General features: G+C 44.3%; 1 protein-coding gene across 4 annotated transcripts in view; it reads left to right on the top strand.

Moving 5' to 3' along the window:
* The window catches only part of sphkap (SPHK1 interactor, AKAP domain containing), a 667,284-nt gene that overhangs the window by 636,176 nt on the left and 8,929 nt on the right, over positions 1–22,179 (top strand). For all 4 annotated transcript variants that reach the window (XM_072474078.1, XM_072474074.1, XM_072474075.1 and 1 more), the window contains 2 exons: positions 5,059–5,214; positions 20,176–20,262. In XM_072474078.1, coding sequence (XP_072330179.1) covers positions 5,059–5,214; positions 20,176–20,262 — 243 coding nt within the window. The remainder of the gene's footprint in view (positions 1–5,058; positions 5,215–20,175; positions 20,263–22,179) is intronic.

The following is a 22,179-nucleotide window of genomic DNA, read 5'->3' as shown; positions in this document are numbered from 1 at the left end:
TCACTGAATTCATTTGATTGGTTTCCACTTCATGGAATATCCCTCAAGGATATTCTTCCTCTTAATGAAGATAACAAGTCCAATCTTGAATTTCTGATCAAAGTTGACATAAACCAATCTTAGTTGTCACTCAGGGAGGATCATCACTGACAGCACTACTGAAGGTCAACGTCAACGCTGTTAGGGGGAAAGGAGTTTCCACATGAAATTAACCATTTCAAATGAGAGTCATTCTTGCTATATGGCTATTCCAGGTAAACACTAGATAACTAGATAATTAAAGTGTGGTCTGTTTCATTTCCAGAGGCATCTTATTAGCATTAGACATGCAAAAGGAATGTAAACTTTTATTGCTGATTAAATGCTATTGTTCTGTGTAAAAACTATTTCTAGTCAACTTGTTAACCCTAAATGTTCTTGATCAACATAGATACCTTCTTGGAATCAGCTCCATGTGTATTTTACATTTATGGAAGTTGAATTTCACCACCCTATATTGTATTTGCACAATAAAATAACCCATGAATGTTACCTTAGCATCACCTTGTGACCTGGACTGTATATATATGCTTTTCTTCACCTATGATCCATTGGCTTCTCTCAAAACAGAGTATGTAAACACTGAGATGGATCTTGACATGAATCATTAAGCTGGTTTATTGAAAAGGCCGTGGATATTTGGGGATAGTTAATCTGTACAATTTGTTGTTCATAAGATTATAAAAATAGTAAATAAACTAACTACCTACATCAGTGAATTATTTATTACTATTTGACTTCAATAATATATCCAACTTCCACCTCTTCCCTCCCACCCAAAACCCACTGTAACCATCTTGAAATATTGTTTTCGACATCGCTACTTTGAACATTTATATTTTGAAAGTTCAGTCTTTCATTGCAGCATTATTTCCAAAGTCTTTCTGCTTGTCTGTACCCCTGTCTATCTCTCTGTTCATAGCAATCAAAATTGATCAACTTTACAACGCAATGATCGTGAGGTGTGCATCAACCACTGAGATAACCTAATGGATTGCTGATTATACAGTCAATAAAGAAACATCAAAAGTTTTCTCATTTCTACCTAAATTGATTATCACCCATACTTGTTTCTCTTTCAAATTGAATAAATGCAGTGTTGAGGGCTTGAAGTAACTATTTTTCCTCGTGGAAAAACAGCAAAAGATCCTGAAATGTGTTAGACATATTACACTGACTATTCTTAAAACAACTTTGAGTTAATTTGATGACAACTGCATTTGACCTGATCTGTATCTCTGAATGCACCAGTCGCTTGACTAGATTTTCAATATACATGCTTAAGCTGTCAAAATATCCCTCTGTACATGTTCAGTATCCATTGTCAATTTCATGGTGGTTGGCAGGCAGGTAACCAAAAACCTCTGACTACTTGAGCTAGTGAATGAACATGTGTTGGTCTTAAAGCAGTAGTATGGATTGTATTATTTAATAAAGTGTTTCTTCTTCTGATCAACTGTAGATTTTGAGCAGGGGAATTTTGTGGTTAGCAGTGCAGCAACAACATTCACCAATGACCTTAAAGGAAATTGCTCAGAAAGGTCCAGAGATCTCTGAGTCATAGACTTCCCAATTCCTCTTGGCAGTTTAAATTAGGCTCCAAGGCAAGGGGATCTCCAGTCATCCAGTCAAAGCAGGGCAAGCAGCCAATCATGATAGAATTCCTACAGTGCAGAAGGAGGCCATTTGGCCCATCGAGTCTGCACTGACTGTCTGAAAGAGCACTCTACCTAGGCCCACTCCCCCACCTTATCCCCGTAACCCCATCTAACCTGCACGTCCCTGGATACTGAGGGGCAATTTAGCATGGCCAATCCACCTAAACTGCACATTTTTGGACTGTGGGAGGACACCAGGGCACCTGGAGGAAACCCATGCAGACATGGGGAGAATGTGCAAACTCCACACAGACAAACACAGTCACCCAAGGCCAGATTTGAACCCATATCCCTGGCACTGTGAGGCAGCAGTGCTGACCACTGTGCCACCGTGCCACCCCATCATATTGAAGTATTCTCATAAACAGTAAACAGCAAATCAAGGTTTTAAAAGTGCTGAGTCCCTTCACTTTTTAATTTTCAGATAGCAAAATAAATTGGATTCAATAAAAGCTAAAATGGGAATTTTTATCACGATGGAGCAATTTGACATTGCACGAGTCTTAAATTAGTTTTTCAGGCCTAGAGTGTTTAGTAGTATTTATAAACTTATTACGATATTAAAAACCCTATTATACTTCATTTAACGAGGTGTAATGTTTTCAAGGGTTTTGACAGTGAGATTGACAACGTAAAATGGAAGTCCTTGTTAATTCATTGACTTGCTGGAGGATTGCAGTCTGGGAGGCAGGTGGGACCTCAAGAGCACACACTCTAGTGAAGTATAGATTCACTGATATCAACCTCCAGATTTCCTCATTACTCTGTGCATGGGATACTCTCAGAGCAACTCTTAGTTTTAGTATGCAGACTCCTAAAGCTGCAATTAATTTTGGTGGAGTTATGACGGTGAAAACTAACAGTTTTATCATTATTACCACCATTAACTCCAGTCTGTCAGCTGATAGTAATAAGCACCCAATTCTTCATGATAATAATAATCACTTATTGTCACAAGTAGGCTTCAATAAAATTACTGTGAAAAGCCCCTAGTCGCCACATTCCGGCGCCTGTTCGGGGAGGCCGGTACGGGACTTGAACCCGCACTGCTGGCCTTGTTCTGCATTACAAACCAGCTGTTTAACCCACTGTTAACCCACAGTTTAAACCAGCCCCTGGTTTAGCACAGGGGCTATTCATTGTGAATACCATCATATGTCAATTAGAGTAATAAGGAGAAAGATTGACAATTGACATTTAACAGAAGAAACAGGAAATATAACACAATGGGAGAAAAGTTCAGGATTAGCAGGAAAAACCCCTAGACTAAATAAATGAATGTGATTTGTTTAAATCGTACATTTGAAAACAAAAATTACATTGCAACTAATTCCATACTCAATAAGGGAAAAAATAACTAATTTGCCCCAAAAAACATGAATAAAACCAGTTAAGCATATTTAAATAACTTGTGTATTGCTGACGAAAGGCACTTTGTCGAAGTTTTTCATTTTGCACACATCAGGACTTTCACAAGAATACGAATGACAGTATTTTTTATAATCTTTATTGTCACAAGAAGGCTTACCTCAACTTACAGCAGCAAAACGTGTGCTGTGGATTAAGGCTTTGGAATTACTACAAAATGAAAAAATTCGACAAATTTCAGTTCAGCGACACACTTTCCCGATCTTTGACAGGTCCAAAGCTCGTTAGACGTAATAATTTGCTGTGAACTGAGCTACTGTAATGCAGTAACAACTTGCATTCCTGTAGGTGTGTTTCATTGCATGTGGGAGAGCCCCATGCAAATTTCCGAATGTGTATTTCCAGTATTTTACTTACCTTTGAACCTAATTACAACTGCTGAAAAATTCACCTGCTTATGTCTGCGAGGTTGTTAAACCTTTCTTGCACAATGCGGCAGTTTTGGGAGCGGGTGTGGGGGGGATGCACTCGCAGCTTCTGCCACCTCAGTCCATACAACCTGGGACAGTCTCTCCCTGCCTCTGTTTCCAGGATATCTTTTCTCCTGGAACCAATTTCTCCCAAGACAGCCAGAAAAGCATTAATAAATTTGGGAATGGTTCCTGCTGCTGATCTTCCTTACCAGTGCCCCTGACTCATTACTGTTAAATGCTGGTCCCTGCCAAAGAACATACCAGCCTTTGAATCAGCTGAAATCTTTCAAATGTTGCAGCACCACAACATTTCCTTCCTGCCCTCCAGCAGTAAACTGATTAAACAATGGCTTTACCAGTTGAAACCTGCCCTGAAAAAACTAATAAAGATTTGTCGGTGAAAGTTGAATGGGCAGTCAGAAGACTCACCTCACTGTTAACCGGACAATGGGATGGGAATTCAACCTTGTACAAATCTCCTTCTGCTCCCATGAAAATGAGAGTCGCCAAGGTAAAAATACAGATTAAAAGAGGTGATTTTGATGGTTGACCACAATGATATTGAAGTATTAAATTTCAAAGTGTAAATCTCTGAGGAGACGACTGTGGTGAATGTTCATATTGACCCCACAATTAAAACTCATGGAATCTTGGGGACATTTTTACTAGCTTTTGGTTTCAGTGATATAACGCTAATCCTAATTGATTACTTGCCTGGTATACAACCCACTTTTCCATTGACTTCAATGTAAGGAAAAATGCATATGGGGCACCAAGCTAGGCTATCAGTTTTCCACATCTGCCGAAAGTGAAACTCAGCCCATCTGTATGACAGCTGCACAGGTCCCAACCCTTGGCTGATTGCAATTTATTATCCCAGTCACTGGTTCTACTTCTGAGTTGTAATTAGAACATGGAAACTAACCTTGGATTCCTTTTGCAGCATCCACAACATTAGTGCAATCAGCAAATAAAATGGCAGTACATTGGATTGTTTTACAACAAAGTCATCATTTTCTGACAGTATGCTTGTATTGAGGAGCCTTGTCCATCAGAAATATGTCTTGCCAACCATTTAACATTGTGCATCTGAATCCAGAATTCTCTGTGGGAAATCCTGTCAACAAAACAAAACCTGTGACATTTGGAAAGTTGCCTCTATAACATACAAAACTGCCTGATCTCACCTGTGCAGTGAGCTCAGGAGACTCTGCTCAAGAAAAGACTTCAGAGATCTCATAACGTTTCACATGGTGAATTCCTACACTTTGCCAAAGGTATATGAAGGAGAAATCTAGTCGGCAAAGCAAAAAATAATTAACTCCATAAGGTATTCAACACCTCCTGGCAGTTAGTACATGTTTCATTAGCTTTGCTTAACCATTTTCATTTTCCCGGTGAATGATTGGTTTGTTTGGGAGGGGTTGGGGAGAGAGTGGGAACAAGGGGAAAATATATAAAATAACCATTCGGTAGTGCATCAAATAATTAATTTTCTCTTTTTGTTTTCTCCCAATCAGCACTATGAAGAATCCAGTAGCAGCAGAGAAGGCCACAGCTGATGAGATTCCATGCAGCTTGAGTACCAGTGATGATAGCATGGGGAGCTGGTCACAGCTCATTAATGAAGAGGACCATGCAGAAGACAGCAGCAGCTACCTTCATCTCAGTGAAAGGTCATTAAAAGAATATCACAGTTGATTTAGTGAAGGCTATGGCAGCCTGTGATTGCTATTTAAATTTACAACCTGGCCACAGTCGGGTTATAATAAAATGTTATGGGTCTAATCAGCCTTCCAGCTGATTAAAATTAAATAATTTCATGTAGCGCTTAATCACAAAGTGAAATGTTGTGAAATGTAGTGAAAATGATGGTGTAGCACAGGAACAACTAACAGATGTTTAATGCCTCCGGGTTCAATACCTATGAAGGTTGGTACTAATACAATGATTGATAACCTTCGGAAATATGTATTCTTCAGGTTCTATGAAGAAGTCAAATGGATTTAAAGTGTTAACTCTGTCTCTCTCTCTCGCCACAGATGCTCCCTGACCTGAGTTTTTCCAGCATTTCCTGTTTTTATTCAAGTATGATGCTGATGTCCCACCATTGTCTGAGCTGATGTCTATGCATTTAAAATATTGGATAATCCACAAGCAATGTGGTCTCTTTCATTCTTTAGTGAAAATGTTAGTTTGAAAGATTAAAACCAACTGACTAGTTTCTTCAATGGGACTCATATGTAGAATTAATCTGCAAATATCTCGCGAGCTTATCTCCAAAATAATAATATATAGTGCAGCCTAGATAAAATGCTTCAGAGCCCTTATCTTCACCAACAGGAGAGCAAGTATGTAATAATTGTTATAACCTGTTAAAACCGCATTCATAAATCAAATTCATATCTTGTAGTAAGAAGTGCATAAGATAGAAAGCACCTTGAATTCTCACTGCCTGTCATGGTCATGCGGACATTCTGCTTAAACTTGGTTTGCCTGAACCCATTTTCCAGTGTTCATAATTGTGGTGGCTCGAGACACACACTGGAGTTTTCCAGTAATAATAAACAAAGGAGTTTATTGATCAAAGGCAAAGACAGTTAGGTAATTGGCACAGAACATTATGCACCAGGCCTTTACACTTCAGCTCCCTGGTCTACACTTCTCGGGGTCCTGCTCCCAGAACCCCACGCAAACTCTTCATTGGCCGGTCTTCTCGTGCTCCTGCGCAATTGACCCAGAGCCAGTCATGTGGTCCATGGAGTCTGCCCCCTTAAAGGGGGCCACACTGCCACAACCCTCCCCCTTAAGTCCCTTAACACACTATCCCTAAACAATGTACAAAAGTTACAATGGTTAACAGGGACAACCAAGGAAAGAGAGTCCATCAAAAAGTCAAGCGGTCCGGAGACTTCCAGGTCCTCTCAGACCTCCGTAGCCCAGCCACAGGCTCGGCACTCTTTTGAGCGCTTGAGTGGTGCACAGTCTCTGCCACTTCAGGAGGGCCCACTTCGACGACAGGCAAACTGGAAACAACAGACACAGCAGGTCAAACAGAAACGGAAGCCCCTGACAGAGTTGCAAGAGTATTCACAATGCTCGCTAGATTTACCGACTCCACATCGGGGGTTGCCACCTCTCGACGCCTCAGATAGTTTACTTGTTTTTTGACAGTCCTCCCATTAACATTGGCCGCATAACACACCAGCCCCGACCAGGCCACAACCTGTCCTTCTAACCAAGGTGAACCGGCAGCAAAGTTTCTGAGCAAAACCAGATCTCCCACCCGGAGGGACCAATCACCTCTCTGCTCTGATTGCTGACTCTTCTGGGAGGCCTCCACCCTCCCCGCCAAATTTGGAAATACAAGATCCAATCAGATTCTCGCCCGATGACCCATGAGCAGCTCAGCTGGTGAGACCCTTGTGGTGGAATGCGGGGTTGAGTTGTAGGAGAACAAAAAAGTAGCAAACCTCTGGCAAAGTGGTTTATCGGATTGCTTTCTCATGGCATTCTTGAAAGTCTGAATGGCCCTCTCTGTCAGTCCATTCGATGCTGGGTGGTAGGGGCTGTCCTCATGTATCATATTCCATTTGCTCTCACAAAATGCTGGAAGTCACCGCCGGTAAAGGGGCTTCCATTGTCCAAAACTACTGACTCGGGAAGCCCATCAATGGCAAACACCCTTTGCAAGGCATACATCGTGGCCGCCGAGGCAGTGGTCCCCATCTCTTGAACTGATAGCCATTTCAATTGGGCATCTACCGGCACCAAAAATATCTTGCCCAGGAGCGGGACCATAAAATCAACATCGACTCTGGTCCTCGGGAAACCTGGCCTTTCCCAGGGGTGAAGGGTGGTGGATGGCGGCAAGGTTTGCTACATTTGGCAAGGGTGTCATTGTTGTACCAGTTCTCCAATGGCTTTGTCTGTGCATGGCCACCAGACGTAGCTTCGTGCCAACATTTTCACCTACCCTGGGTGAACATTATGTAACTCTTGAAAGAGAGGCACCTGGCCTGAGCAAGACGACCACCCTTGATTCCCACAGAATCACACCCATATTCACATATCAACTTGTCTTGACAAGTGAAGTAGGGCCTCAGCTGTTCAGACTTTTTGTATCGCCTGCCAGACTGCATCATTTGTTTGATGTTTAGAGTCTCTTTGGGTGAGGATGCAAATGTACCCCATGGATACTGGTGTCTATGACGTTTACGACTAGATTGATCTGGGGGTACCAGTGGTGATGCAATGCTCTTGGCTAGGAGCAGGCGACTTAATGCATCCGCATTAGCAATTTGCGACCCAGGTCAGTGCTGAAAAGCATACTGAGTCACCAGCAGCAGGGTCCAACACTGCACTCTCACCGAGGCAATGGATGGTATGGGCTTATCTTCACTTAACAGGCCCAGTAATGGCTTGTGGTCAGTCACTATGTTGAACCATCGACCATATACATACTGATGGTATTTCTTTACACCAAATATAACCTCTAAGCCCTCCTTCGCCATCTGGGTATAGTTTTGTTCTTTTGCGGAATGGGTCCTTGAGGCAAAGGCAGTTCTTCTGACCCATCTACTATTTTATGGGATAAAATGCCCCTGTACAGTAAGAATACACATCACATGTCAGCACGATTGATTTTCCTGGGTCAAAATGCACCAAGAGGTTTGAAAACTGTAATGCTTGCTTCACAACTGGCTGGCCTCCTTTTGATGCTCCCTCCATTGCCACCACTGAGTCTTCAATGGTGCCAATGTAGCTAAATTTGAAATAAACCTTCCATAGTAATTAACCATACCAAGATGGGATTTAAGCTCACTGACATATTTGGTTGCAGGGACGCCTCTATGGCCTTGATCTTTTCTTCCAATGGGAGCAACCCTGTCTTATCAATGTGAAATCCTAGGTATGTCACTTCGGAGGCCTGAAAAGTACATTCTTAGCATTTTAGGTGGACCCCTGCATCATAAAACCGCTTTAATACTTCCTCTAAGCTGGCCCTGTGCTCTTCTGGTGTTGTGCTGGTGACTAGCCCATCATCAAGGTAAACCATCGCCCTGGAAATTCCCTAGAGGAGATTTTCCATCGTGCCCTGGAAGATAGAGCAGGCTAAAGCAATGGTGAACAGCAGTCTGGTTTATTGGAAGAGGCCTTTATGGGTATTGATTGTAGCAAATATCTGAGGCTCCTCATCCAACTCTAGTTGCAGGTAGGAGTGACTGAGGTCCCGTTCTGAATAGGTGAGGCCCCCTGCCAGCTTAGCGTAGAAGTCTTTAATGCAGGGAATCTGATACCGATCAGCCTGGGCAGCTTGATTTATTGGCAGCTTATAGTTCCCACAAATCCTTATCGACTGATCAGGTTTAAGGACAGGGACTATCGGCAGTGCCCACTCTGAAAACTGAACTGGCTTGATTATACCCAGCTCTTCCAATCTTCAACTCTGCTTCAACCTTCTGATACGGTACTGGTGTGGCTTTGAAGAATTTGGGTGTCAAATCCGGATTCACATATACCTTTGCTTTTATGCCTTTAATCCGGCTCAAATCTTTGTGGAAGACGTCTTCATACCTCTCTGAGACATCTTGGAGGATGTCGTCAGATATTTTGAGGATTTCCAGTCAGTTGAGCCTAATCTTCTGAAATCAGTCTCTTCCCAGCAGACTGGCTCTATGTCCTTCCACGACAACTAAATGTCTGCTTACCCACTACGAATACTGAAGCCCAGGTGTCAACTTCTATTTTAAGGGGTCCACCATTTTCCTTTAAGACAATTTCAATCAGAGCCGTCTTATTCAATTGGACTGGATTCAACCGATACATTGCAAGCTCTTCTTCAGAGCTCCTCTCCATAATGTTCAATGTCGCTGTGGGCTGCTGCTGCTAATTTTTTTTTGCATTGGTGCACTTTGCCTCATAAGGCAAAATGCTTGAATATGCCCCCTTCAGTTTCAATGGAAGAAAGTTTCCTGGGGATGGTCCCCCCCACCTGCAATAATAGCAGTCCACCTCGGTTCCAGTTTGTTACCCCAATTCCTTCCAATTCTTTGGGTTCTGGTCCTGTATTGAGGACCATGTCTGGATCCGAGATGTGCCTGTTGTCCCCGCCGCAGATCTTGTGGCCATACCACCTTATTGGTAAACCTCCCCTTCAGCCACACTTTGAAGTCCAGTGGCGCCTTTTGGCGCTCTCCATCGCCTGAGCTATCGTGATTGCTTTTTCCAATGTAATTGTGATCTCCACCAGAAGCTTCTTCTGGATCTTAAGGTTATGGATCCCAGCCAGCCAGTCACGCAACGTGTCGCTCAGCGCGATCCTAAACTCACTGTGCTCAGCAAGCTGGTGAAGCCTGGCCAAGAAAGCCAAGACTCATTCTTCATCGTCCCAAACTGCAGAGTTAAACCTATAACATTGGAGGATAATCGAGGGCCTTGGGTTGAAATGGCCTTCAACCAATTTCACATTTTGGCCACAGGTCTTCGAGTCGGGTGCCTCCAGGGACGTGAGTTTCATAATCAAATTATACATTTAGGGCCCACAAACCATCAGATGTATCACTTTCTGCTTGTCATCACCTGCAATCTCATTTGTGTTAAGAAAGAACCGGAGCCGTTCGATGTACTGACTCCATGACTCATATGGGTCAGGTTTCCCAATGATAGGCATTTCCACTCATGATTTAAATTATTCTGACTCTTACTGGTGTTTCTCTACTTTCTCAACTGCGCCTTCCTTCCTCTCTCGGCAACTGTCGGCTGCGATCAAAAACTTTTACCTCGTTGCCAGTGTGATGGCTCGAGAATGAAAATGAAAATGAAATGAAATGAAATGAAAATGAAATGAGACATACACTGGAGGCTTCCAATAGTTAACAAAGGGGTTTATTGGTGGAAGGCAAAGGCAGTTAGATAACAGGCACAGAATACTACACAACAGGTCTTAACACTTCAGCTCCACTGTCCAGGGACCTGTTCCCACGGCCCCATGCAAGCTCCCCATTGGCTGGGGTTTGCGCGCACCAACATGATTGACCCCAAGCTAGTCACATGGTACTGGAGCCCACCTGCTAAAAGGGGCCATGCTACCACAGTAATGTTCAGTTCAAATTAATCAGCTTTGTACAACAATCCCCAATGTTTCTCTCATTCGGATCTGTTTCCACCTCATTGTTTTTCAATATGGTAGTGCTGCAAAACACATTTTAGTGTTTGTGTTTTCTCCAATTACTGGTAACCCAATACTACGCTCTGAGCAATGTGTTGCATAGCCTTTTAAACTGTGCACCAGTGCTCATTTTGGGTGCCACTTTTGGACTGAGAGTAATGAATGGAATAAGATGAAAATATCAACATGCATTTTATGGCATTGTCATTCTGAGCAGTACATGGTGGGTGGAGCAGCACATGGGAAAGAATGGCCAAGCAATGCATCAGGGATAATGAAACTGCCCCACATTGGGAAAGACAGCACTTACAAAAATGTAAGACATAGCACAGATCTGGAATAATGCAATAGGTACAAGGAGCAGCAAAGGATAAGAGCTACTGAAAGGAATTACGGAAGGAAACTTGCAAGGGACATCAAAATCAATAAGAAGAAATGTGTAGTTATATAAAGGGAAAGCGGGTGGTCAAGAGCAATGTGGGCCCACTAAAAGTTGAAAATTGAGATATTGTCAGTGATAAGACGGAATGGCAGACATGTTGAACAATTCCTTTGCCGCAGTATTTACAATTGAAAAGGAGGATAATTTGCCAAAGTCCCTAAAAAATTTATAGTCGATAAACGGCAAGGTCTTAATACAATTAACCTAAGTGCAGCATCAGTAATTAGGAAATTAACGGAACTAAAGAGTGACAAATCCCCAACACCTGATATTTTCCTCCAAAGATGTTAAATGAAGTCGGGGAGCACATTGTAGCTGCTCTAACTATAATCTTTCAGAGTTCCCTGGATTCAGGAGCAGTCCCTCTGAATTGGATAATTGTGCATGTTACCCCACTTTTTAAGAAGGGTAAAAGGGAGAAACCAGGGAATTACAGACCAGTTAGCTTAATATCTGTGGTGGGAAAATTGCTGGAGTCTATAATCAGGGATGGGATAACTGAACACCTTGAAAACATTTGGCCAATCAGGGAGTGCCAGCATGGATTTGTGAAAGGGAGATCATGCCTGACTAATCTTATTAATTTTTTTGAAGAGGTGACTAAGGTAGTGGAAAGGGGAATGTCTATGGATGTTATTTATATGGATTTCCAGAAGGCATTTGATAAAATCCCACACAAGAGACTGTTTACTAAGGTGAAAGCCCACGGAGTTGAGGGAAAATTATTGACATGGTTAGGAAATTGGTTGAGTGACAGGTGACAGAGTGTGGGGATAATGGGTAATTACTCAAATTGGCAGTAGGTGACTAGTGGTGTACCACAGGGATCTGTGTTGGGGCCTTAATTATTCAGAATATTCCTTCATGACTTGTATGAAGGCATAGAAAGTTATATATCCAAATTTGCGGATGATACAAAGTTGGGTGGCATTGCAGACAGCCGAGATGATAGCATAAAATTGCAAGGAGATATTGACAGACTAGGTGAATGGACAAAATTGTGGCAGATGGAATTTAATGTAAGCAAGTTTGAGGTTATACATTCTGTACCAAAAAAGGATAGAGCAGAGCACTTTCTAAATGGAAAGAGGTTAAGTACAGTGGATGTCCAAAGAGATTGGGGGTTCAGGTGCATAGGTCTTAAAATGCCATGAAAACATACAGCAAATAATCAAAAAGGATAATTCAATAATTAGGAGTACTAGCCTGTATATGTAGAGGATTGGAATATAAAGACACCGGGGTTATGCTTCAGCTATACAAAACCCTGGTTAGACCCCACTTGGAGTACTGAGAGCAATTCTGCACACCGCACCTTAGGGAAGGATATTTTGGCCTTGGAGGGAGTGCAGCGTAGGTTTACTAAAATGATACCTGGATTACAGGGGTTGAATTGCGAGGACAGATTACTCAAATTAGACCTGTTTTCGCTAGTCTTTAGAAGGTTAAGAGGTGACCTGACAAAGTATTCAAGAATATTAACAGGGAAAGACAGGGTAGATAAAAATAAATTATTTCCACTGGTTGGAGATTCTAGAACTAGGGGCCATAATCTAAAAATAGACTGTTCAGGAGAGATGCTAGGAAGAACTTCTTCACTCAATGGATGGTGGAGGTTTGGAACTCTCTCCCACAGAAACAGTTGAAGTGAGATCAGTTGTTAATTTTAAATCTGAGACAGATAGGTTTTTGTTATGCAAAGATATTAAGGTATATGGACCAAAGGCAGGTATAAGTACTTAGGTCACAGATCAGCCATGATTTCATTGAATGGCAGGACAGGCTTGAGGGGCTGAATGGTCTACTCCTCTTCCTATGGACAGGATGAGCAGCTTTTTAACCAGCTATTTCCTGCCTCGCTCAATTGTACAATGCTAATCACTTTTGGCGACCAGTTGGGTTACTGGCTGAATCAAATTCCTGCCTGTCATGCTACTGAACTTTGGCCCATTTTATTTGTGAGGAATCCGCTTTCTTATTTCCTCACCTTGAATTCAATGAACTCCTTTGAGTGCATAGCTGTGTGTGTATATCTGGCACTTATTTTAACAGCAGCGGCTTTACACCAGACAGTACTTGTGAACTCGAGATGAGATACTGTGATGGTCAATAACTAATAACTCAACTTGCTACACTCCACTTTTTTTCATCAAACTAAATTAAACAGCACTGTGAGAAACAGCCATCCACAAATTGAACTATGATGTTATTTCTGAGATGTCACCTAATTTTGTAGCATGTGTTATCTTGTGATCTTTATAGCTTTTGGACAGTTGAATGCAGGTGCGTGCCTGCAGCGTACCTGTAGTAACTTGGCTTCCCCAGTTAGATACAAACATCAAACGTTTATTTACACAGCATGCTATTTACAGAGTAATGCAACTTCGAAATTGCCAGTCTGCCTCCTGGATCGAACTGAGCAGAAGACCACTCTCTGCTCATGTGATCCTGCACGCAAGCAATTGATTAGACAAGCGGATCACATGGCCCTTCAGATGATCGCTCCTTAAAGGGGCTAGCTATTACTTCCCTCTCCCGCTAAGTTCCTTACTTATAGAATGATCTTTAACTTATACAGTTCCCCATAATTTACAACAATGAACATTTTTAATCAGTCCATCAAAAATTCAGGGCTGGATTCTCTGTCCCGCCACACCCTTTTTCTGGTGCGGTGCGCCCCCTCCGGCAGCGGGATCCTACGTCCTGACAGCCAGCCAATGGGATTTCCCATTCTGGGCACCCCCACACCTTCGGGAAATCCACGGGGGTGAGTGCGCTGCCGGAGAAACTGAGGATCCCGCAGACGGAGAATCCAGCCCTCGTCTCTCTGGTGGCTTCTACTTTTCATAAGAGTGGTGCAACTCCATCGACTGGGGTGCTTCTGCAGAAACAGTCACACTGGGTCTCTCTTCTGGTACTGATTCCTCTACCTCCTCTGTTTTAAACGAAACAATACTCTCGCCTGGCACAGGCTGATTGGAAATTCCCCTTCTCAGGCAGCCAACATCACTTCCAGCTGGCAACAACAGTGAATCAGGCTGTAACACTGGCTCTTGGGACAAATCGTGTCCACGCAGATAGTCCACATGTTTCCTCAAAATCCTACCTGTACACTCACTCCGTGAGATAACGGTCCCGGCTTGGCCACAACAATTCCTGGAACCCAGCTTGGGCCACTCCCGAAATTTCTCACATAAACTGGGTCATCTATTTTGAACAATCTTGCATCTTTGGTTGAATTATTGTTCCTCTCTTGGTTGCACTGTCTTGCCCCTACCGTCCCTGCTAAATTTGGGAATAGCAGGCTTAAACATCGACCCATCAATAGTCCTGCTGGAGATATTCCTGTGGTCGAGTCCAGGGTGGTCCTTTGCACTAAGAGGAACCAAGTTATTATTTCCAAAGATGCAGCTGAGTGTTTCTTTAAGCCAGCCTTGAATGTCTGGACTGCCCACTCAGCCAGTCCATTGGATGAGGGATGATACGGTGCGGTTCTGATGTGCTTTATCCGATTGGAAGACATAAAACTTTGAGATTTGGTGCTTGTAAAGGTTGTTCTCTTATCTTATTCTGGTATTTCAGGTACACCATGGAGTGTGAAGCTTGCAAAGCTTCTCAACTGTGGCATGTGCAGCTGTGGACCTCATCTCAAATAGTTCCAGCTATTCCGGCGTCAACCAATAGTAGAAACATCTTTCCCCAAAATCGTCCTACATAATCTATATGTGGACTCGCACCCATGGCCGACCTGGCCAACCCCAAGGGTGCAAAGGGGCTGTAGCTGGTAACTTCTGCTGTAACTGGCACAGATCGCAGTGCTTCACTAATCTTTCAATATTGGCATCGATGCCTGGCCACCAAACATAGCTTCTGGCAAGCACCTTCATTTTTGACACGCCAGATGGGCACTAGGCAACTCTGCAAGCAACAATCCCCTCCCTGGCAAGCGGACAATTACTCTCGCTCCCCATAGGATGATGCCTTCCTCACAACTTAGCTCATTTTTCTTGATGTCGTATGGCATCAGACCTTTGAAAAACATCTCATTCTGCCAATTGACTAATAGTTTGTGTCTTATCTTTGACAACAGCGGGTCTCTGCTGCTCCAAAATTCTATTTGCCTTGCTGACACTGGCAAAGTGCCTACGAAATTCCTTACCATTTCTTGTGATTCTGGGTTAGGGGGGTGAAGGTGTACTCCTACGCAGTGGAAGGCAATTAAGGATGTCAGCATTGGCTATTTGTGTGTCTGGTTGGTGCTCATGGCCGTGATTCTCCCCTACCTGGCAGGGTGGGGGGTCCCAGTTGGATGGAGTGGCGGGAACCACTCCGGCGTCAGGCCGCCCCAAAGGTACGATTTCGCCGCACCTTTAGGGGCCAAGCCCTCACCTTGAGGGGCTAGCCCCGCGCCGGAGTGGTTGGCACGCCGCCGGCTGGTGGGAAAGGCCTTTGGCGCCACGCCAGCCGGGGCCGAAGGGACCTCGCCTGTCGGCGGAAGACCGTGCATGCGCAGGAGCGTCGGCTGCTGACATCATCCCCGCGCATCCACAGGGGGGGGTCACTTCTGCATCGGCCATCGCGGAGGCAATGGCCGTGGCAGATGGAAAAGAGTGCCCCTACGGCACAGGCCAGCCCGTGGATCGGTGGGCCCCGATAGCGGGCCAGGCCACCGTGGGGGCACCCCCCAGGGCCAGATCGCCCCGCGCCACCCCCAGGACCCCAGAGCCTGCCCGCGCCGCCAGTCCCGCCGGGAAGGGAGGTGGTTTGATTCACGCCGGTGGGACTGGCATGACAACAGCGGGACTTCGGCCCATCGCGAGCCGGAGAATCGCTGGGGGGGGGGCCCGCCGACTGGCGCTGCGGGATTCCTGCCCCCGCCGAATTTTCGGTGTCGGAGAATTACGGCGGCCGGCGAAGGCGGGATTCACGTCGCCCCCCTGGCGATTCTCCGACCCAGCAGGGGGTCGGAAAATCCCGCCCATATGTGTATTCATAGGCTGATAAAATCAATGCTCAGTGCTGAATCCTGGCTGACGCAATAGGCCTTGTCCTCCTTGAAAAGACCGCAAGGAGATAGGCGTTCACCTAAAAAGAGAAAAATGAAGTAGCTGACCATGCTGAGAATACTTTTGCCTTTAAGTCAGTAGGTCATGGGTTCAAGCCCCACTCGAGACTTGAGCACATATTCTAGACTGACACTCAGTATAATACTGAGGCAGAGCTGCATTGATTAGGGTGCTGTCTTTTGGATGAGATGTTAAACTGGCATCCCATCCACCCTCTCAGTTGGACATCCCTCGTCACTTTTTGACAAAGAGCAGTAAGTTCCCCCTGTGACCTAGCGAATGTTTGTCCATCAAAGAACACTTCAAACAGATTACCTGGTCATTGACTTTGGTATCTGTCTGTCTCGGGAGATGATGGGCAGGGTATATGCCACTTCGGTAATGAACATTATTGTGGCTGCAGAGACTGAGTTGTGAGTGGCAGTCTCTTCCGCAGCTTACACAGATGAATAGTGTCGGTGCGAAGTCGACAGATATTTTTATCTTCTGGTGTGCTATCTTTTCAGCCACCTGGTCATTTCGTCTGATCTCTGTATTTTACACGCCTTTCCTGACTGCTTGTCTCCCGGCACTTTGGTCAGTAATGAGGACTTCCCATGATTCAACTCCAATCCCGGTCAACTTGTAGTCTTGCTTGCAGACATCTATACATTGCAGATATGGGTGACTTGTTAGCACGCTTGCATTGTCTTTGAAGATAAGACCATCATCCTTTTGGCTTATGTGACCCAGCCAATGGAGTCACTACTGTGATCCCTGCACACTGGTGTATCTCCATATTCAGCACCCTGACTGGCCAGAAGATACCCATCATTCATCTGAGGTGCAAACTGTTCAGCTGCTTTTCTTGATTTGCATGGGTTGCCCATGCCTCACTAAAGGAGTGCGCTGAGAAGACAAGTTTTGTACTCATGGAGATTTTAGCTATACTGCTGCTGATTTCAGCATCAAGGGGCTGGTTGTTGGTAATTGTTGAGCAAACCTTTGGTCTTCCTGATGCTGATTGTCAGTCCAAAGCTCCTTGCAGGCCCAGGAGTGCTGATCTACAAACTGTTGAAGTGAACTTCGGTATGGGATGCCAGTGCAGCGTCATCAGCAAACAGCAATTCATGAACTAGGACATTACATACTTTGGTCTTTTGGCCAAGTTGAACAGCTAGCTCTGGCATACAGGTAGACATCTCATTCAAGTTGCTGAAAGCGTTGAATAGCAACATGGAGTAAAATATATTAAAGATCATTATCAAATTGCTACTTGTGGGAAAAAATTGAGTGTGTTTCAAAAGTGCTTATTTGGCTATGATGTCCTAAGGTCATGAAAGGCACTATATAGCTGCAGGTTCTTTCCATCCTAAAATGTCAATCGGGGTTCTATGTACATGACGAGAGATTGAGTAGACTGGGACTGTACTCATTGGAGTTTAGAAGGATGCGGGGGGATCTTATTGAGACATATACCAACATCCTAACTGACCATTATGTTATGGCTCCTTGGGAGACAGCTCAAGACTTAACACTGCAGCAATTCCTTTCATACGGTTTGTTAGACCTGAAAACCCTCTGTGTCAAGTAGACTGGGACTGTACTCATTGGAGTTTAGAAGGATGCGGGGGGATCTTATTGAAACATATAAAATTATGAAGGGAATAGATAGGATAGATGCGGATAGGTTGTTTCCACTGGTCGGGGAAAGCAGAACTAGGGGGCACAGCCTCAAAATAAGGGGAGGTAGATTTAGGACGGAGTGTAGGAGGAACTTCTTCACCCAAAGGGTTGTGAATCTCTGGAATTCCTTGCCCAGTGAAGCAGTTGAGGCTCCTTCTTTAAACGTTTTTAAGAAAAAGATCGATGCCTTTCTAAAGAATAAAGGGATTCGGGGATATGGTGTACAGGCCGGAGAGTGGAGCTAAGTCCACAAAGATCAGCCATGATCTCATTAAATGGCGGAGCAGGCTCGAGGGGCCAGATGGCCTACTCCTGTTCCTAGGTCTTATGTTCTTATGTACATCATAGAATAGCACTTTGCATATTCAAAGAGGTCGTCAGCCTCCCAGCAGTAGAGTGCTGTCAAAGTGGTATTAATGGGGCACTGTGTCTAACAACCCAATTTTGATGCTGTTATCGCCCAGTTAATGCTAATTTCAGTAAGTTTAATTCAGCCCTAACATATGTTGTTTCTCTTCTAGTGATGCACAAGACAGACTTGCATCAGGTTTTTCCTCGACAGGTCACTAGGCCTGTCGCCAGAGTCTTATAGTTTGAGGGGCGCCACTCCATATCGAGCATGGCTGACCATAAGTCTCTCCCACTCTTACCAGCTGCAATTGGCGTGTTGGAAGGATTTGCAGGTTGATACTCAACCTGTTTAACCACGTTATGAACGCACCTTCCTTGGCCATTAAGTCCTGGGGTGGGACTCAAACCACCTTCTGGCTTCACCTTCAAAACTTCTGGCTCAGAGGCAGGGACACCACCCATTGCACCACAAGGCCTTCCTGTCATATGTAGACCAGTGTTATCTAGTAGACTGTATGTCACTATGCGTGTAAAGTGGATTTGGAGCTATGGGCTGTTGGTGGAAGCTGCTGATGGTTTATCAAATCGTATTACACTGAATACGCAGAAGGTAAAAATAGTTTGTTTGCAAATCTTTGTCTCATGGTATATTTAATCATTGAGTTAGCAAATCAATTTAAACAGAAATGGAAAACACTGACTGCAGTTTCTACATTAATGCAGTTAAATTCTGAGTTTGCTATTAAATTTGGCTGTGTTTTGGGAGCTCAGCTTTATGAAGTAGATGAATGCAGAATGCTTCAAAACCTTGGGTCAGCATATTATTTACTCTTCATTCGATTGGTTTGGTTCCTTGTAATTCTGTATAGTTGCATAATTGAATGGTTTAATTCATCAGTGTGCGAGACAGAAGTAAACCAGGACTGATCCATTAAAACGGCGTAAAATAGGAATGACTGGGAATGGATTTAGTCCATTGGGATGCTCTGCACTAATTGTGTATTGATAAAATGTAATGCCATATAATGAAAGTAGATGGAAATGCAGTTAATCCAATGTGGTTCAACAACAAACTGCATTTATATTGCTTTTTTAATTTGACAAAATATCACAATGCTTTCATTACAATGATGTGAATAGAAAATGATTGGAACCATTGGGATTGTAGAAAAATGAATGAGTAATAGGGCTGGATTCTCCCAAAAGGACACTATGTCCCCACGCCGGCGTAAAAACGGTGGAGGTTTACTCCCGAAATTCCTTGAAAAATGTTCGACCCCCAGCAGGGGGCTAGCAAGGACCCGGAGTGAATCTCGCAGCTTTTGCTGCAGGTTCGGGTCCCCGCACCTCTGGGTCAGAGGCTGCGCATGCGCATGGCGGCGACCACCAGCGGCCACGACCGCGCTCAATGGAGGACTCAGACCGCGGAGCCATACCGAAGAAAGAGATCCCCGATTGGCCACTCCCCCGAGCCTCAACCCCCGCATATTAAACCTTTACCGCCTGTAAGACCCCCCTTGGTCTCCAATGCGCCCGCCCCCGACCAGGGGATCCGAGTCCACAGCTGCCACGCGAGCATCCCAACCGGCGATAGGTGGTTAGTTCTACGCCGTCGGAAGCGCAGCTGGCTAGGAGCGGAGGTGTAATGAGCGGGCTTATAGCAATGGGCCCTCAGCGGCGCAGAGTACTCCATGGTGACGGCGATTTTCGGTGCCCAGAGAATCGCCGAACCGGCGCCGGTCCTGATTACGACATCAAACTGGCTTCCCCGCCCCAGCGCCGGCCGCGATTATGGCGTCGGGCTGTGGAGAATCCAGCCCATAGGTTTTTTTGCCCCGTTGTTATGGGACCATTCTTCCCACTAATAATCCATTCGTTTGAAAGGTACTTTTAATTGTAGAGAATGATGCCTGTTTAATTTTAAATTCTTTGTTTTTGTTAGCAATGGCAACAGCAGCACTTCAAGTAGTCTTGGCTTAGTGGATCTGGATGCCTATCAGGAAAGCCTTTCATCACGTGCGTTACCCAGGTTTGACACCATAAATCACCTTCCAAAACAAAAAGGTTGAAAATTAGTCTTTAGCGCTTCAGCACTTGTGAGTTTGAGCTCATTAACCGAGCTGGCATTCTAAATGAAAGACAAATCATTAAAATCAGATGGTTCAATTGGTGACGAAAAACCTCATGCTATTAGTCAGTGGTGAATTTTGCCCTGACGAGCATTATTTTCTCATTCAAATGCCACTAAAAACAGGTTAACTGGTTGCTCAACTCATTGCTGTTTTTGAGGTGTTGATGGTGCAGCACAGCTGATGTCTTTGCCCGCATAGCAAGACTGATCCTACTTCATGGAAATTGATTCCGCAAAATGCTTTGAGATAATTGCTAAAGTAAAAACTAATGAGAATGGAATAGAAACCTCTAGAAAACGGGACGCACTGGCCTCCATATTTGCAATGCTGAGCAACTTCACAAAATATTACTCAATATTGTAAAGGGACAAAGTATTGCAGATGGAATATGAGTGGCAAGTACGAACAACGGTAAGCAGTGCATTCTCAGAAAGAAGCCAGTGAATGATCAGTGCATACCATCTGGTGCATTAGAAGCAAATGAAAATATGAGTTTTCAAAACTAGATCTATTTAATATACATTTTTGTAAATGGTGAGAGTAGGTCAGATTTTCAACCTGCTGCCCTGCTGTAATATTGTTACTGAACTAGTGATTGAGAAAAATTAGTTCCAGTTCTGCTGGGCGTTTGAGAATTTTAATTCAATTTTTAAAAACTCAGTACCGCTAAGTATGCCCATGAGGCAGTTGGATTTTCATTAAAAACCTAAATGGTTCACTAAAGTCACTTAGGGAGGAACATCTGCCATCCGTACCTTTTCTGGCCGACATATAGTCAAGTTACACATCAACCTGGTTGACTGTTGGCTGCCCAGTAGCCTCGCAAGATATTCAGTTCTGCTATGCCACTAATCAAGAAGAAGGGCCCCCAGCACTCTCAAGGCAATTAAGCATGGCCAAGAAATGCTAACCCTGACACAAGCAGACACATTTTGAAAATGAATGAAAACGAGCCATACGGCTGGTTTCTGTGCTGTAGCGACTATATCCCGGATTTCGGAAGTCGGGATGACTCGGGAAACCTTTGAAAATGGCAGATGGGGATCACATGATGTGAGCGCGGGAGCAGCTGCATTTTTGCAATCTCCGGTCATGCTCATCTTTTAATCCGTATTTTATCTTTGTTCGCATTTCTTTTTTGTCTTTTCTTGGTGTATATGGCTTGTACTTTGTCCCGAGAATCGTAGGCTGATATTTCTACATGAAATATCAGCCACGGGGATCAGTCAGGGGAGGCATGTTAACACAGTGGGGAGGCATGGTAGGACAGTGGTTAGCACAGTTGCTTCACAGCTCCAGGGTCCCAGGTTCAATTCCCGGCTTGGATCACTGTCTGTGGGGAGTCTGCACGTTCTCCCCGTGTCTATGTGGGTTTCCTCCGGGTGCTCCGGTTTCCTCCCACAGTCCAAACATGTGCAGGTTAGGTGGTTTGACCATGCTAAATTGCCCTTTAGTGTAAAAGAAAAGGTTAGGTAGGGTTACGGCGTTAAGGTAGGGGTGTGGGCTTAAGTAGGGCACTTTTTCCAAGGGCCGGTGCAGACTCGATGGACCGAGTGGCCTCCTACTGCACTGTAAATTCTATAATTCTATAATGGAACTGAGAATGTTTAAATCCTCGCTTGTTCGCAGCAGCTGGATGGAGTCAGGGTAGGGCCCTGCCTTTAGTGGCGAAGCTGCTTTTGAGCCGGATCACGACCTGACGGTGCAATTTACATCGATGGATGATGGCTGCTATTGAAGAGACTGATGTTGTCAATTTTTTCCATTTTACAGGAAAGCTGCTGATGTGCGTGAAATGGCTTGCACCATTGCTT

This window comes from Scyliorhinus torazame, chromosome 14 (genome assembly GCF_047496885.1).
Source record: "Scyliorhinus torazame isolate Kashiwa2021f chromosome 14, sScyTor2.1, whole genome shotgun sequence".
NCBI lineage: Eukaryota > Metazoa > Chordata > Chondrichthyes > Carcharhiniformes > Scyliorhinidae > Scyliorhinus > Scyliorhinus torazame.
Note: the sequence above shows the minus strand (reverse complement) of the source record. Positions and strands in the feature narration are given on the sequence as shown.